This window comes from Rhododendron vialii, chromosome 7a (assembly GCF_030253575.1).
Source record: "Rhododendron vialii isolate Sample 1 chromosome 7a, ASM3025357v1".
In the NCBI taxonomy this organism is placed as follows: domain Eukaryota; kingdom Viridiplantae; phylum Streptophyta; class Magnoliopsida; order Ericales; family Ericaceae; genus Rhododendron; species Rhododendron vialii.
In genome coordinates, this window is record NC_080563.1 from 40801180 (window position 1) to 40818003 (window position 16824).

General features: G+C 39.1%; 1 protein-coding gene across 2 annotated transcripts; it reads left to right on the forward strand.

Annotated features, from left to right (window-relative positions):
• Positions 1 to 608: 608 nt before the first annotated feature.
• On the forward strand, positions 609 to 16151 carry LOC131334452 (5'-3' exoribonuclease 3-like). Of its 2 annotated transcripts, none has more exons than XM_058369468.1 (24): positions 609 to 935; positions 1968 to 2070; positions 2169 to 2245; positions 2330 to 2521; positions 2678 to 2797; positions 2937 to 2999; positions 3245 to 3394; positions 3492 to 3656; positions 4822 to 4899; positions 4995 to 5081; positions 5784 to 5950; positions 6073 to 6154; positions 6448 to 6543; positions 6986 to 7081; positions 8253 to 8323; positions 8761 to 8889; positions 8960 to 9036; positions 9124 to 9164; positions 9278 to 9352; positions 9438 to 9595; positions 10361 to 10477; positions 10582 to 10657; positions 14420 to 14499; positions 15186 to 16151. In XM_058369468.1, exons 1-24 carry the CDS (start codon positions 732 to 734, stop codon positions 15874 to 15876), a joined length of 3195 nt encoding a protein of 1064 aa, XP_058225451.1. In that variant the 5' UTR covers positions 609 to 731; the 3' UTR covers positions 15877 to 16151. The 2 variants fall into 2 exon arrangements, with proteins under 2 accessions (XP_058225451.1, XP_058225452.1); XM_058369469.1 differs by having other exon boundaries at positions 10373 to 10477.
• Positions 16152 to 16824: the final 673 nt, after the last annotated feature.

The window sequence follows — 16824 nt, forward strand, 5'->3', positions numbered from 1 at the left end:
TCCCATACTTAATCCCACGTTTGAGATAAACATGAACCGAGAATACGATTTCTAAACATCCAACCAGTAATCATATTCCGGAATCAAGTGTGAATCTGATCACTCTTCTTTATACCCTGATAATCTTAGTTTCCTGGCTCAATAAAACGAAAAAGAAATGTTGAGTTTAAATTTAACAGGGTGTGTTAAATTTTTTTGGTCAAAAAAATTTTGTGCCAAATTTCCAAGAAACAGAAAAAAAGAGGCTAGGAAGCGCTCTAACTAATGTAGTACATACGTACGTACCTTGAGTTGAGTTTTGTTCACCCTCCACTTAAGAGGATGAACATTACCTACCTCCCTATTGGTTGAAATGGTGTGGATCCCACCACAAAATGATGTCATTCTTACCAGTGTGAATTCTACCACAAAATGATGTCATGCTTACCTGGCATGACATTATTTTCTGGTGGGATCCACATCATTTCCACCAATAGGGAGGTAGGTAATGTTCACCCTGAACAAAATTGCACTCTACGTACCTTGCCCTAAACAGAAAGTATAAACGAGGCGACAGTCGGATATCCACGTACGCATATAAAATCCCAACTTGCCAAATCCAATCCCCCATATAAAATCCTCCCCCTGCCCCCCATTAACAAAAAAATCTTCCGTTTCCGTGCCCTAGCCAATCCCGCCCCCGTCTCTCTCTCTCTCTCTCTCTCTCTCTCTCTCTCTCTGTGTGTGTTGCAATGGGAGTACCGGCGTTCTACCGGTGGCTGGCGGAGAAGTACCCGATGGTGGTAGTGGACGTGATCGAGGAAGAAGCCGTCGTGATCGACGGGATCAAGATTCCGGTCGACACGAGCAAACCCAACCCTAACAACCTCGAATTCGACAACCTGTATCTCGACATGAACGGCATCATCCACCCCTGTTTTCACCCCGAGGACCGGGTATCACTTGATTTCTGTCTCTCTAATTTACTTTGCTCGATGATTTATCCTTCGTTGTGGTTTTTTTTACGAGTTAATCTCAATGAGTTGATTTTCGTTCTGTTTGCTTCTCATTCATGCGCAAACATGTGGGAAAGAATATGATTTGAGGACTTGGGGTTTGCTCCCTCCTAAGGTCTGGCTTTAATTGGGACCCCTGCAAGTGGGATTGGTCCCATGGGATTAGTCACGGTGTGCGAAAGCTGCCCAGACACCTGAGTTATCAAAATAAACTATAGGTTTTTGTTTTTAATCAGGTTACAGGGTTTGTTTGTTAGCTTTTAACGGCTAACTTCTAATTTAAGCTTATTCGCATGCATATATTGTTGGTTTTGAATCGTCAGGATTCCCAAAAGAGTGAGATTTATTTATTTTTGTTTGTGGAATTTTGAAGGCTTTTTGCTTATTCAGATAAGTTATAATGTGCATGGACAACAAACATAATTGACACAAGTAAACCTTACCCTAATAAGCAAAATTCAACTCCTTCTATCTCGACATGAATGGGATTGTTCACCCCTGTTTTTGCCCCAAGGACTGGGTACTACCTGTTTTCTGTTGTCAAATTTACATTTCCCGTAGATTTATCCCTTGTTGCATTTTTTTTCCCTTTCAAAACAACGGTTTGGTGTTAAGAGTGAGATTTCTAAGCTGAAATTTGTAGCCTTTTTCATTAATTCAGATAAGTTATAATGTGCACGGATAGTTGACACCAATTTCCAGCATATCACTTCAAGGTTTTTGCACTTGCCTTATATTCGACCTGACATGGGAATTGAAAAGGCGATATACTTGAAGTTCACAGCTCTCGTGTTTTCTCTCTTTCTCCTCTACCATGGAAGGAGAAAGAAAGAAAAGGAATATGAAGAAAACGATCCCAAAATTCTATTAAAGGGAGCTAAAAAATAGTAGTATATGTCTATTTGAAATGTTTGTTCTATTAGTTTCTGATTTAGGTACATGTGCTTTAGTGGGCTTGTTTATATCATGCAGCCTTCTCCTACCACTTTTGACGAGGTGTTCCAGTGCATGTTTGATTACATAGATCGACTTTTTGTGATGGTGCGACCACGAAAGTTACTGTACATGGCTATTGGTAGGTTATAAGTATAAAATATTGTTTCACTGTAAATTGGAAGTCAATGACATTTCATAGCAACTTTGTTATATTGATCATCTTGGAATTCATGATAGATGGTGTTGCTCCGAGGGCAAAAATGAATCAGCAGCGGTCGAGACGGTTTAGAGCTGCTAAAGATGCAGCAGATGCAGTATGTGCCTCTTGCTTGTAAACCTCATGCTACTCTCTGAAACCTAATTGTTTAGAATATAAACTGAGACATCTTTTCTTGTAGGCAGCTGAAGAAGAGCTGTTGCGCGAGGAGTTTGAGAGGGAAGGCAGAAAGCTTCCCCCAAAGGTGGAATCACAAACTTGTGATTCGAATGTTATCACACCAGGAACTCAATTTATGGGTGTTCTCTCAATAGCTTTGCAGTACTACATCCATCTGAGACTTAACAATGATCCTGGATGGAAATCTACCAAGGTATTGTTCTTGTCATCACTCATCAATGTCATGTTTCCATGCAGTTTTCACTATTTTGGTTTCTTTTGCCATGCATTTGGTGTCCTTGCCCTTTATGCTGTGTTGTGGTGAAAGACAAGTGCTCTAGTTTTTTCTTATCTGTTTATTGTTTTGAAGGTCATACTTTCTGATGCCAATGTCCCCGGTGAAGGGGAACATAAAATTATGTCGTATATTCGTCTTCAGAGAAATCTTCCTGGTTTTGATCCAAACACACGCCATTGCTTGTATGGCTTGGTGCGTATTTTCCTTCAGCATGTCTGTTAATCCTTTGAAGGATACTCCTTTTATTTGGCTTTTTAAAAGGACATCTTCCTTCTTCTGCTATGCTCTAACGTACAGTGTTTTATGGTATTTTTGCTTGTGGAAACAACAGGATGCAGATTTAATCATGTTGGCTTTGGCCACCCATGAAATCCATTTCTCAATTCTCAGGGAGGTTAGTGTATATTGTACATAGTTGTTCATATTGTCTTGGTCAAACTTTTGCATTTTGGATTTAAAGTTTTTTTTTTTTTTTTACTTTGAGTTGTTGAAATTCATAGTCAGGAAAACGAAAGATATGCTACTTTTTTGTATTGCCCGAGTGTCTTCTGTTTATCACACTGATTGATGCTCTTATCTCTAGCATGAGCTATGATACAGTTGTTAGTAACATTTCTATTTCCAAATATTTCTTGTCAGGTTGTGTTCACCCCTGGACAACAAGGCAAATGCTTCTTATGTGGTCAAATGGGTCATTTGGCAGCTGATTGTGAAGGTAAGGCAAAGAGAAAGGCTGGGGAGTTTGATGAGAAAGGTGATGCCGATGTTGTGGCCAAAAAACCTTACCAGGTTCGTTTTGATCCCAATGAAGAACTGGGAACAAGCTTTTTCTCTTTCATTGGGCTTTTCTTTTTTTCCCTTGTTTCCTTAAGTTTACATTTTGCAGTTTCTCAACATTTGGACTCTTAGAGAGTATTTGGAATACGAAATGAGGATTCCTAATCTGCCTTTCGAGATGGATTTGGAGTGCATTGTCGATGACTTCATCTTCATGTGCTTTTTTGTTGGCAACGATTTTTTACCACATATGCCCACTTTGGAGATCCGTGAGGTGGGTATAGCAATTTCTTCTCAAAATCGGTTTCCGCATGGTATATGTTGGATTTTGTGGTATAGTACGCCCGTAAAGCTATACACTCTATACATGTATATGAGCAAATGCATCAAACTGTTCTCTGCTTTGCATGATGAAGATCCTTATGGTTTGCTTGAACATGTCATGTAAAGATCACAGTTGACGCTTGTATGATTTCAGAAACGAAAATGTAAAAGAACATAGAGAAATGGGTGTTGGTGGTTGTATCCTTTTGTTATGATTGAAATCAGAGAAAATTGGGTTATTAAACTTGCCAAGGGTGCACCACCCTTACACAACGTACTGGGAAAATGGAAGAAAGAAAACAAGAAGGAAAAGAAACTCTTTGAAAGTACCGATACTCCCTTCAACACATCAAAAACATCCCTGCCAAACTTCTATTCTTACTCGTTCTTTTATTGGCCACAGCCTAGTAAGATGATTTCAGCTTGTGACATTGATTTCTGGTTGCCTCCGCCAATTTTATCCTAACAAAATTAACAACTTGATCAGATGGTGCTTTTCTATTGGCTCCTGAACTCCATGAAAACAAAAAAAAAAGGACTAACGGTCTTCTACGTGGTTTACCATCTCCTCTAGTTTGGGACAGATCACATCCCTTTGAATACTTTGCACCCTACTATTCCAAATCTTATCATCCTCACAACTGACCTCGTTCTAGTTGGTTTATCCTCAAACACCTTTGTATTGTCAAATTAGTATGGCATTCTAGCCTTTTTAGTTCCCTCTCTTTCTTCATTGAAGAGTTGCGGGTGCTCTGACCCATTGCCCTCCTAGCTCTACAAGCCTCCCTCCTCAACTAACCCTTTTCTTAACACGAATCTGAACCATAACACATCTGCACATCTGCCCATCCGCAGCGTAAGAAACCTTAACCCCTTCTATCATGGTGAACCACCTTCCTTATTAACAACGATATGTAAATCAGAACAGAATTATGACCAATGATGCACCCCATAAGTGGAGGCACACTACAAACCCCCAACTCCTCCTCTGAAGTGTTAAGGTTAAGTCATAAGGGTACTATTTTTGTTTACTGCTTGAGGTGCCATTGTGAGGATGTTACTTTTACCGTTTTACGTTTATGTTCAGCTGTACTTTACCTTCTTGTTTTTTTCAGGGTGCAATTAATTTGCTTATGGCGGTATATAAAAAGGAATTGAGGTCGTTGGGAGGATATTTGACTGACGGAAGCCAGGTATTCAGTTGACCATATGTGGGAAAGTTATTTCGTGCTTGACCTTGCTTTGTATGTGTTGAAGGATGGTTGTTGATCTTCTCATTGTCTCTCAGCCAAATATTAGCAGGGTGGAGCATTTCATTCAGGCTGTGGGATCATACGAGGACAAAATATTCCAGAAAAGGGCTCGATTGCATCAGGTTAGTGTTAGTTAATAAGTGTTTTCTGCGGGTAAATAAAGCTGTAGTCAGCATAACATACACGCATGTGCCGCACGAGAGGTGCTTGATAGTAGGCTTAGTTAGGGAAAGGGACAAACTCTGGCAAAGCTGGATCATTTGGGAGTTTTGACTTTGGAAAGGAGAGCGAGAACGGTGTGACAGCTTTGCTGCCTGTCTGCCTTCTTTGTGTTGCTGGCAGCTAAGTTGGGCATTGCTGCCTTTGGTCCTCGGCCTTGACTATGCTCCTTGCATATAAATGTTTGAATGCGAGACAATGGTACTTTTATCTTTGCACTGCTAGAAAAGGTCCCTTTTGACATATAGCCACCTAAAATGGCTGACAGTATAAGTACTACTTTAGAACCACTCTAACGGTGAGTGAATGGAGCGGTGATCCTTGCATATCGTTAGAAGAAGCAAGGAAGGGAAGCGAAGTTTCAGAAACCGTTGGGGAACTGGGAGATAAAATGCTACTTTTCCTGCATTTGGTGTGTAAGGATTCTATGTAAAACTTCAACGTTTCCATATTGCATAATCTGTTTATGCATTACAATGCGAGATCGGATACAGTTTGTGTCAAGAAAGTGGTCATCATTGGCTCATAGCACCCTCCCTTCATTTGACAACCTATTGCACAAATTCTTGCGGCCAACGTAATTTTTATTGACGTATGTTGTTCAGAGGCAAGCTGAAAGAATCAAGCGTGATAAGGCACAATCAAAAAGAGGAGATGATGCAGAACCTCAAGTTAAACCGGAGTCTCTTGTACCAGTCACTCGTTTTCATGGTTCTCGCCTTGCTTCAGGTCCTTCACACTCACCGTATCAGCAGAAGGGTTCCGAGTCCAGGTCAGTGAGCTCAATATCTATTCGAGAACAGAGTCAACTTGGTTAAGCTACCAGGTGCATATCATTTCTTTATATTGATTATAAGAAGTATGGGTCATCTGAAATTAACAAACTTATGCTAGGGCTAGAAAAGGTGCACGCTCGTCCTCTGGGGCGTCTGTTGGTGCTGCTATTGTTGAAGCAGAGAATAGTCTTGAGACAGAGGTATGTTTTTCTGCCTTACTAGAGGCATATTAATGTAGCTTGTTTCTCATCTGTCATTCTTTAGCATTAATTTCCATGTTCTAACTTTCTATTTTGTATGAAACTACTATCTGGGAAGAATGATTGTATATGTCATCTAGTACTCATTAACTTGTCAGTCATCATCATTGTCTACTGGGAGGAGTTACAGAAATGTATCACCTTTTATCTCATCACCAATCATTGTCACATCTACTGAATTGCAATATGAAATACTGCCTAAGAGGTTGTGCTAATTGTTATTTGGTTATTAGATTTGTGAAAACAAAGAAGAATTGAAGACAAAGCTAAAGGAGGTACTTCGTGAGAAGTCTGATGCTTTCAACTCTGAAAACCCTGAGGAAGACAAGGTTTGAACATACTTGAATGTCGATTGCTCTAGCTTGTCCTTTTCTTGCTCATTATAAAATATTTAAGTACCAGAATCGAAGATCAGCTTTAAGTGTGAACTTCTAAAGCTGATTGCATTGTAGTTTCACATATTTACAAATATCATCCTAAGTGGAAAAGGTCGTTAGTTTGTGCAATGCTGGGAAATATGACATATCCCGTTCACAAATTATAAAGAATATGAATATGAATATGAATATGAATTGTGTGGTCGCAAAAACGTTTTCCTTTATACCATGTTTATTATGTGGGCCATAGATAAGGATGTAAAACTGGTTTAGTAGATGTCATATAATTCCCCACGTTAATTCCAAGCAGTTTTAGTTCCGACATTATCAGCATACTGTAGTTTCTGCTGCAATTCATCTCGGTTTTTAATTATCCTGGTCTCCTGTTATTTAGGTCAAATTGGGGGAGCCAGGTTGGAAGGAGAGGTATTATGAAGAGAAGTTTTCAGCACAAACTGCGGAGGAACTTGACTGCATACGAAAAGATGTCGTGAGTTTTTTTGAACTTAATTGCCATGGTCATTATTTAAGGAACTTAATAACCCATGGTTCAACCCTCGATGCTAGTTGCTTGAAAAGTCTGTATGCTTCACACTTTTGAACTTGCTGTGGTAGGTTAGCTGTTACCTTTGTGTCTTTAGGGTTTACAGTTAACGGTCACGTTATTAGTGTTCTAAAACAAGGAATTAATCGGCGATTAATAACCCATGGTTCAACCCTCGATGCTAGTTGCTTGAAAAGTCTGTATGCTTCACACTTTTGAACTCGCTGTGGTAGGTTAGCTGTTACCTTTGTGTCTTTAGGGTTTACAGTTAACGGTCACGTTATTAGTGTTCTAAAACAAGGAATTAATCGGCGATTAATTGCCAATTAATCCTTGGCGGGGCCTATCCAATTAGATCCGACTAACGATTAATCGCCGATTACTTATTAATATGCACCGATTAATCGCTCGAAGGTGGCCGACCACCCGACTAGTGCCTAGCGACTTTTAGAACATTGCACGTTGTAACATTCCTTTCTTTTTTGTCTGCCTTCTTGTATTAGTGGTCTAAAGTCAATGTATTTGCATCTAAAGTCAATGTATCATAGATTGAGGTCAATTCGATATGAGAATATGCTTTCATGGTCTGGTTTTCTGGCTAATCGGTGATTGATTAGGTGATTTGGTTTGATATAAGTTTTTTTTATATGTCCTAAGTGAATGTGTTATGGTTGATAATTGATGTGGTTTTTCTTCAAGTCAAATACATCAAGGAACTGCAGTTTGGTCCATTGGCAGGGAATGAGTTGTCGAAGACTCTCTCTCTCTCTTTTAATGTTGGTGTCAGTATCTTGTAGGAACAAAAAACGAATTTTTGGTCTAAGGATAAATGAAATTTGAACAGCCCATAAGTAGCTCAAGTGTTCAGCAGTGTAGGCAGCCGCCACAGCACCACTTGTAGGGCTAACACCACTTTTTTGGTGACTCTTTCACTTTCACGGCCTCGTTCTCTGCCATCACCATTGATGCCTCCACAATACGCGTCCTCAATGCCTGATGCTGATTTTTTGTTATATATAACTGCTGCTCACCTTCTAGTTCTGCTATCTGATTACTTTCACAATTGCCTTTTGTGTTATGGTGGGCTAACACAAGTTTTACTTTATTTGCTGCATAGGTTTTGAGGTACACAGAAGGCTTGTGTTGGGTAATGCGCTATTACTATGAAGGGGTTTGTTCGTGGCAGTGGTACTTTTTCTTCTCTGTCATTTTCACTCTCACTGCTGTCGTGCCCCCCTGCTCCCCATTTCTGTTCTAAATCTGGTTATGTTGAGTGCGTTTCAGCCGCTGTATTGGCCATCTTTAATAAGCTCTCCTGCGGTGGATTGGGGAGACCACTTTCTTTGCCCCACACTCCCCAATATTTTTTTCTTCAATTGTGAGCATATCTTGTGAAGATCATCTTCAGTTTACAGGGAAAGATATACTTAGCCTACTGCCTAAGGGACTTTCTGTTTTTTACTTGAAAAACAATGATGAATAACATGTCTCGCAATAACAATTTACTTCATGTGCATTACTTTCAAACACTAGTTTTCTATTGTACTTGAATGATTTTACGTTGCAACATGAATACATTGTGCTTGATGATTTTTACAACCACCATTTGTCTGTCTTTCTTTCAGGTTTTATCCTTACCATTACGCACCATTTGCTTCTGATCTCAAGGATCTGGACCAGTTGGATATAAGCTTTGAACTAGGTTCCCCATTCAAGCCATTCAATCAGTTATTGGGGGTCTTCCCAGCTGCAAGGTTCCACTGGCCACACTCTCCTCTGTTTAATATTATCTCGCTTGTGGGGTTCTAACCGGTTTATCTGCAGCTCTCATGCACTTCCTGAGCACTATAGGAGACTGATGACTGATCCAAACTCACCTCTTATTGATTTTTATCCAAGTGGTATAATCTAGTCGTTGCCAGATTATAACTTATGCACTGCTCTTCTTTTAGTATTTTATAACTTATGCACTGCTCTTTTAATTTTAGATTTTGAAGTGGACATGAATGGCAAGAGGTATGCTTGGCAGGTATGTGTTGTTCTTATAGCATCTTCTTGGTCTCATGGACAAAGTGACTTATGAGGAATCACATTGAATGTGCCATAGCTGACATTTTTGTTTTCTTTATGATCACTTTGAAGGGTATTGCCAAATTGCCTTTTATTGATGAAGCCCGCCTTCTTGCTGAGGTCGCAAGACTTGAGCATACTTTGACGGTATGATACATGAATTTAGCTTGATGTACATTGCTACGCGGATCATTTGCAAGATGTTTTTACTTATGATCGTGTTTCTCTGCAGGAGGAAGAAGTGCGAAGAAATAGCATTATGTTTGACATGCTTTTTGTGGCGCTCTCTCATCCTTTATCTCCCTACATATTCTCTCTTAATGATCGTTGTAAACAGTTGACAGACAAAGAACGAGCTGAAATTAAAGAGCAACTAGATTCAAGGGCAAGGTTCGCCATGTTGTCATTTCATTAGTAGATTACTTAAATGAGGTTTCTCTCTCGTTCGAGTGTGCCAACTAGTAACTAAGTTTTATGAGGTTTTATTTCATTGTAAGCAATTTCTTTGCTTCTCCAGTTACTAACTTGTTTTGCAGCACAATAGAAAATTCTCAATCAGATCCTGGATCTTTAAATTTCTGCTCAAACAAAGCTGAAGTGAAATTTATGTATTGGAATTCCATAAAGGCAATCATTCCCAACTCTAGCTATGGCCTGAATTCCTGAGTATATCTTGTTTGAATCTTGTAGTTTCTGCTTCTTGAAATAAGCAAAGATTAATTTTACTTCCTCCTTTGGGTGTGGTTGCAGAAAAGTGCTGCTATCCCTGTACAACCATTTTACTCTAATTGTCGTGATAACCATGTATCCCTTTGAGTATCTGGTGGTTTTCATGAAAGCTGATAATTTTTGTTGTGGAATGTACCTTTCAGTTGAATGTACCTTTCAGTTGACAATATCTGCTTGCATCTCTTTCTTTTACATCCAACTAGTCTCTGTATGGTTGGTACCAAAACCTCCATACCCAGCTAATAGCTCAGGGTTACTCTATATTTTGTCATCAATAAGCTTGATTCCTTGTCCGTTACGGTCATTGTGGTCTTTCTAGGAATTTTTTCTTTTTGCTGGCCACCTGAATCTTTTTTCATTGGCATCTTGTGCGTGCTAGTCATAAATTGTAAAAAAACATATGAACTATCTTCTCATTTCATTTAGGGCTACATGCAGTGGTGGAATGAATGGTTATATATCGCTTTGTGCTGGAGATCCTTGCCCCCCAATTTTCAGGTCACCAGTTTTTGAAATGGAAGATATTATGGACAATCAAGTCATGTAAGCTTTCATATAATCAAGATACTCTTGTATTTGGACAATTGAATTCACTTGTTATCTAAATGCTGATATAATATCTTCACTTTTCCTTGTTCCTCATGCAGATGTGCTATATACATACTTCCAGATGCTCACAAACATATTACTCGGCCACCAGCAGGGGTTGTATTCCCAAAGAAGGTTTTAATTATCCTTTTCTCCCCTTGTCACTGATATATCTGTTACTAGCAGTTTAATTTTAATTATTTTATAGCTTTATCTTATTCCAGTATATAAGGCTGCTAACCGGATGCCTTTTGCATCTTGGCTCCCGAAAATGAAAAAACAAGGGAAGCCGCTTAATGGTTTTATTTTGTTAAAAAGGAAAGTTTCAGTTTTGTAATGAAAATAGAAAAAGGGTTTTGGTTTCTACAGAAAAATTGGTTTTGTAATGAAATCACAGTATAACAGTTTCTAAAACAATAACAAGAAAAATCTGTGACAAAATCTCCTAATCTATTGGAAGGGAAAGTGTTTTTCCGTTAATGGTATAATGAGTAGTTTTCTCTGTGCAATATTTTTTCTCTCTTTATGTTGGCTCCAGTTAACTAGTGATATAATATATTTTCATTTGTTTAACTATTAGGAGAGATTTGATTGAGTTGCTAATTATGACATCAAATAGCTAATATGTATCTATATCTGTAAAATGTGTAGTACATGCGCATTTAGATATATACAATGAAAAGGAGTTTGGTGTTTTTTTGATCTGCAATAGGAGTTAGTTAATACTCATATGTTCTTCTTTGGAAGATATACTGTTTTTGGCATTGAAAGGACATGTTTTTGACTAACAAAATTTTTTGTGGGAAAAGATTTCAATGTGGGTAAACTATATATGCATATAAGAAAAAGTTTCAGTTCTTTTATTTAGACTATTTAAGTGTCCTTATTTTGAGAAGGTAAGCTTATGTTTGTTCTTACAAATAACCATTTTGGCAGTTATCACACTTGGTTTTAAAATTGTTTGAGGAATAAAGGTTATATTACAATTTACACGTGTGGGCTTTAAAATTTTTGAGGCAATACATATTCATCTTCAGGGTTCCTTGTAGTTATAAGACTACTGACCATCGAAGAAGAAAAATTGTGGCTCCTAGTAGGTGTTAAGACTGCTGGTCACATGGGATCAAGTGGCTAAGAGTGGATTGAGACACCACTGGCAACATTTGGGGCGAAAGTTGGAGGAAACAAATATTGATTCAGAGTGTGGGTTTTAATTTTATCAAATTCAAAGAGGTTCCTAATACTAGAAAGACCTCGTAAATGAGTTCCTAGTAGTAGACTACTGGTCACTAATTTGTGATTCCTAGTAGTAAGGCTACTGGCTACCGTAAAAGGTATATCTGCTACCATATCTACTTTGTCTGGGGGTGATGGATCCAAGGCATATGTTGGAAAGGGATATACTGGTCGCTAATTTGTGATTCCTAGTAGTAAGGTAGTAAGGCTATTGGCTACCATAAAAAGTATCTTTGCTATGGTATCCACTTTATCGGGCGGGCCTCAAGATATATGTTTTCTCGGATTACAATTGGATCAGATTTACATGATAGATCCAAGGTATATGTTGGAAAGGGCTACTAACCTCGTATGGTGTTCCTAGTAGTAAGGCTACTGGCTACCGTAAAAAGTATCTCTGCTATCATATCTACATTATCTGCGGGCCCAAGATATATTTTTGTTGGCTGAAAATTGGATCAGATTTACATGATGGATCCAAGGCATTGGTTGGAAATGGATATACTGACCTCGTAATGGAGTTCCTAGTAGTAGACTACTGGTCACTACTTTGTGATTCCTAGTAGTAAGGCTACTGGCTACCATGAAAAGTATCTTTGCCATTGTATCCACTTTATCAGGCGGGCCCTAAGATATATGTTTTCTCAGCATAAAATTGGATCAGATTTACATGATGGATCCAAGGCATATATTGCCTCAATGCTTTATGTTGCCTCCATTCAAAGTTGCCTTTGTCAAAGAGTTGGAATGTTGCCTTGATTAAAGGGGTTGGATTAATGGATCCAAGACATACCTTGGATTCGATTCTGTGCTTTTAAGTTGTCTTGATCCTATGCTTTTAAGTTGTCTCAATGTTGTTGTCATTAAAAGAGTTTGAATGTTGCCTTCTTTGAAGAGCTGGATCAGGTTTATATAGTTGATCCAAAATTACATGTTAATTCCGAAGTAAAGGACCATTTTCTTTGTAAGGGGAAAAAGTATTTACTCGATGATCCCTATTCCCAAGAAAAATGTAGCGCTCTATAATGTAGAGAAGGTGTATCTCGGTACATTGAGACTTACGATGGTAATATTGAGGCACATTCTAAAGTACTTGGGGTAGGAACAAATTTTCCTGCACATTTTTTTCTCAATGAGACATCTAGACTCTACTGCTCATGTACTGAATAAGTGAGTGGTTTGGGTTCACAGGGCACATTCTATCACTGTACCTTCGAGAATTCACCCAAGTTGGGGGCTGTCTTGAGGCCACGACTATGAGATTTGGGCTGGTTATTAGTAACCCTCATGAGAACCAAGATACTAGCTCGTGACCATTCATAGTATCAAACCGCTATTGAAGTCGTTGTCGATGCTATGTGTGATAGTTGAAGTAGTTTGGTTCAAGGATAGTAGGTCATCACATATTTCATGTAGGTTCTTGATATGGAAGCTATCCACACTTAGTATGGGTTCAAGTCAGGAAGGCACCCAACGCACTGCATAGTAGAAGGTTGCACATTACTTAACGCAAAGACAGATCATGAACTAATTATGAATGTAGCTTTGCATAACTAGAAATGTGAGTGACCATGTAGTAAAACTATATGGTTAAGTAAGATAAAGACGGATTATGTAGATGTGTAGCTTCCTTTACTAGAAATGTGAAACGGGTGTAGTATAACTAAGAGAGACTTTTGTAGTACTTGCATAAGGTTGATGGTGCATCTCTTGAAAGAGAAATGCTGATGGCCTACTAGGATTCGTTGTACTAACTTGGCTGTTGGGAAAAAAATGTTTAGGAGATAGTACGAGTGAATTAGAATGTTGAGTAATTTTACAAGTATCTAGAAGTGGGCATCAATTGGAGATAAATTGAGGGGAAGTCGTGGAGTATGGCCATGTGCATAGAGTATGGCCATGTGCATAGTAGACTGAATGGATTCAAGTCACTTGCATGGAGTAGTGTTATTTGAATTTTGATCCACATGGGGTGGTAAAATTAGGAGGTCAGAGGAAATGGATTGAGGCAGCAGGAAAGTATACCAATTCCTTGAACTTTACTGAGGATATGATTTCGAAGTCCTTTGTTATTGAGTCGGCATTCCCTTGATGACCTTATATGTAACTACATGTAGGCATGTATAGATCATTATCAAAACAAATAGTCAATGGGAAGAAATAGTCTATGAATCTGACCTCAAGTTTTTGGGACAGATGTTTATTGAGTCGATGTGAGCTGAGTGCTGATCACCTATGTAAGCTTTTATCTGCACTCGTATTCTAGTAGTTGTTTATTACTTAATTTTCTCTGCTATTCATGCTCATTTTGTGGGCTCATCTATTCCTCTCTGAACTTCTTATAGTCGTCTGATATGACATGGGGTTCTTATAAGCAAGCCTTTATTAACTACTTGGAGATAGACATTTTTAGAAATCAAAATTGATGCCTGTTTGGCTCTCGTAAAAAATCTTAAATTAGCAACTGGGATCCTAGTAATCCTACTTAGTCAGGAGGTAAGCAGTAAATTATTTGTGCTCATGGCTGATGGTTCAATGGGATGGTTAATCCAGGCTATTATCCGTGTTTCTGTTGTAATGCTCATGTAGGATCTGACATTCTTACCTTGGTGATGATTACCTTAAGCTTTATAAGCTCACATACTGTCTCTTTTTTCTTAGATTGTTGCGATAGAGGACCTCAAACCTGAGCCTACTTTGTGGCACGAGGATTCCGGGAGGAAGCCATGGGAAAACAGAAGGTAAATTGTTTTTTCGTTCTAGACCCTGTTTTCAGTAAATTGATTCGACAAGAGGCTTGTTTGACTGAACTTAGGGCTCATTTGCTTGGAAGATTTGAAGATGGGGTTAGGGGATTTAATCCCGTGGGGTGCATAAATATGGTGCATGGAGACAGGATTTACATCTACGGAGGCCGCAGGGTGTCCTTTTCTGGATGGACATTGCATTACAGATCCCATGGTGGGGTGGATTATATTTCCCCTCCATCAAAAGAGTAATGATGTGATTGTTCTGCACTTTCTCAATCCAAAACTTGTGATTTGCATGAGGACAAAATAGTAAATGCATGCCACAATCCCAACCAAAACAAGCACCAAAATTTACCCCCAACCACTTCCTCTATTTCCCAAGGGATTCTAGATCCCATACAATTTCCGCTTATATCTGGGCAAACGAAGGAGCTCTAATAGAGAACGGATAAGTTATTCTATCGGATTAATGTGAGGGGATAAGAAGACCACATCCAGCAAGGATATACAGGCATACAGCAAACATGGGAGATGTGGACCTTTGGATATATAGTTCAGTTTGATGATTTGATCTGGACAAACAAGTCGGGCATTAACTTACACTGTTTGTTTTTAGGATGCTGTCCTATTTGTTCCATATTTCCCACTGATATGTTCTTTTTGGATTCTTATTTCAGGCAAGATCCACCTGGAAACATTTCTGGCCGGCAGCTCGGTGATGCTGCTCATAGACTTGTGGTTAATAGCTTACAAGTAAGGGCAGGTCCGAATGGTTACAGCGATCAGATGCATCGCACACCCCATCCCCCCATTGCCACATATGGCCCACACTCATCCCCCTACCAAAATAATAGATACCAGGATCAAGAACGCAACAACATGCGTTCATCTAATGTTGGAATGGTACGAAATCACTTTGATCATGGTTACAGTCAACCATATGCTTCAGCGGCTGTTCATGATCCCTACAGTAGGTCCCACCATGAGAGGGATCATTACGATAGATCATACCCGCGCAACGAAAGTAACCACCAATCTACTACACAAAGTAGAGAGTATAATCCAAATCGTGGATACTACCCGCCTGGATTCCAACAAAATGGTGGAAACAGGTATCCTGCCCCACCTCGTCACGGGGTCCAAACTCCCATTCCTGGTGGGGCCCATTTTCCGCAACAGGGTGGATATAACAACTACCAATCGTACAGAGCTGCCACCTATCATGATCCCAGTGCTGGTTGGGCTCCACGAGCGGAGAACGGTGCGGGGAGAGGGTATAGTCGTCCGCAACAATTAGGTAATCAATTTTCAGCATTAAGCAGGGGAGTAAGTAGACAGCCGCCACCACCGCCAGGTTATCGTCGCTAGAGGTACTGTTTTCTGCTTCCTTGACTTAGTGCGTTAATTTGTGTTAACTGGTGGTTTTTTTTTAGATTGTTTGCTTTTTCTTTCACTCCATTAGTTAGATTTAGGCTGTCATTTTATTTGGTTATAGTGATACTCACACCATCTGACCTTGGTTGAGCAGAGAAGAAAATGTTGTATTCTATTCACATTGTATACTGCATGTGGAAACACTTGCGTAATAAGATCCCCGTGTAAGTTAATTCAGGAAGTAGGTGTGTTTATTGCCATGTTTTAAACATTTGGACAACTCTCTCTCTCTCTCTCTCTCTCTCTCTCTCCTTCCTGTGGCTATTGGAAATGATGTTAGAAATTTGAGCTGCTTTGCAATGATACATCAAGTCTCTGGCTGTCGGGCTTGTAAATTTGGCAGGGATGTGAGCATAGAGTAATATATGCAGGTGCGTGTTGGATAGAATCTTATTCGTCTGCCAATTGAGGGTTAACTAATGTGTTGCATGGAAATGGCCATGCTTGGTAATCATGATCAGAAATAGATATATCTTGAGTTGGCTTATTACGGTGGAACATGGGTTTGTAATTGTTGGTTTGTTTTTAAAGAAACGAATGCGAACAAGTATGCAGAAAACTGAAATGTTGCAGGAAGCAAAGGGGTTTATGAAATCATTAGCCCCCTTAACGTTCTCTTAATTTTATGTTTGATGATAATTGGCGGGATATATGAACTTTGATTATGCACAGATTAGGTTTTGAGAATCGTCATCTACAAACTGGATATAAAGATATAGATAACTGTTCTTTTTTATTTTTTGAGCAACAAGTAAAGGCAGATATACGTATATTGAAACATGAACATGAAAGGAATTGTTATGCAGTTTTGCATTTACTATCTTACTAAATTGTCAAGGAGTTGGTCCCGTAAACTGCAGTCGAAATTGTTGTTTGATGTTA

Coding starts and splice junctions, on each gene's coding strand:
- LOC131334452 (XM_058369468.1), top strand. CDS start 732: ATGGGAGTACCGGCGTTCTACCGGTGGCTGGCGGAGAAGTACCCGATG. Junction 2,522..2,677: donor CTGGATGGAAATCTACCAAG/GTATTGTTCTTG, acceptor ATTGTTTTGAAG/GTCATACTTTCTGATGCCAA. Junction 8,890..8,959: donor GGGGTCTTCCCAGCTGCAAG/GTTCCACTGGCC, acceptor GTTTATCTGCAG/CTCTCATGCACTTCCTGAGC.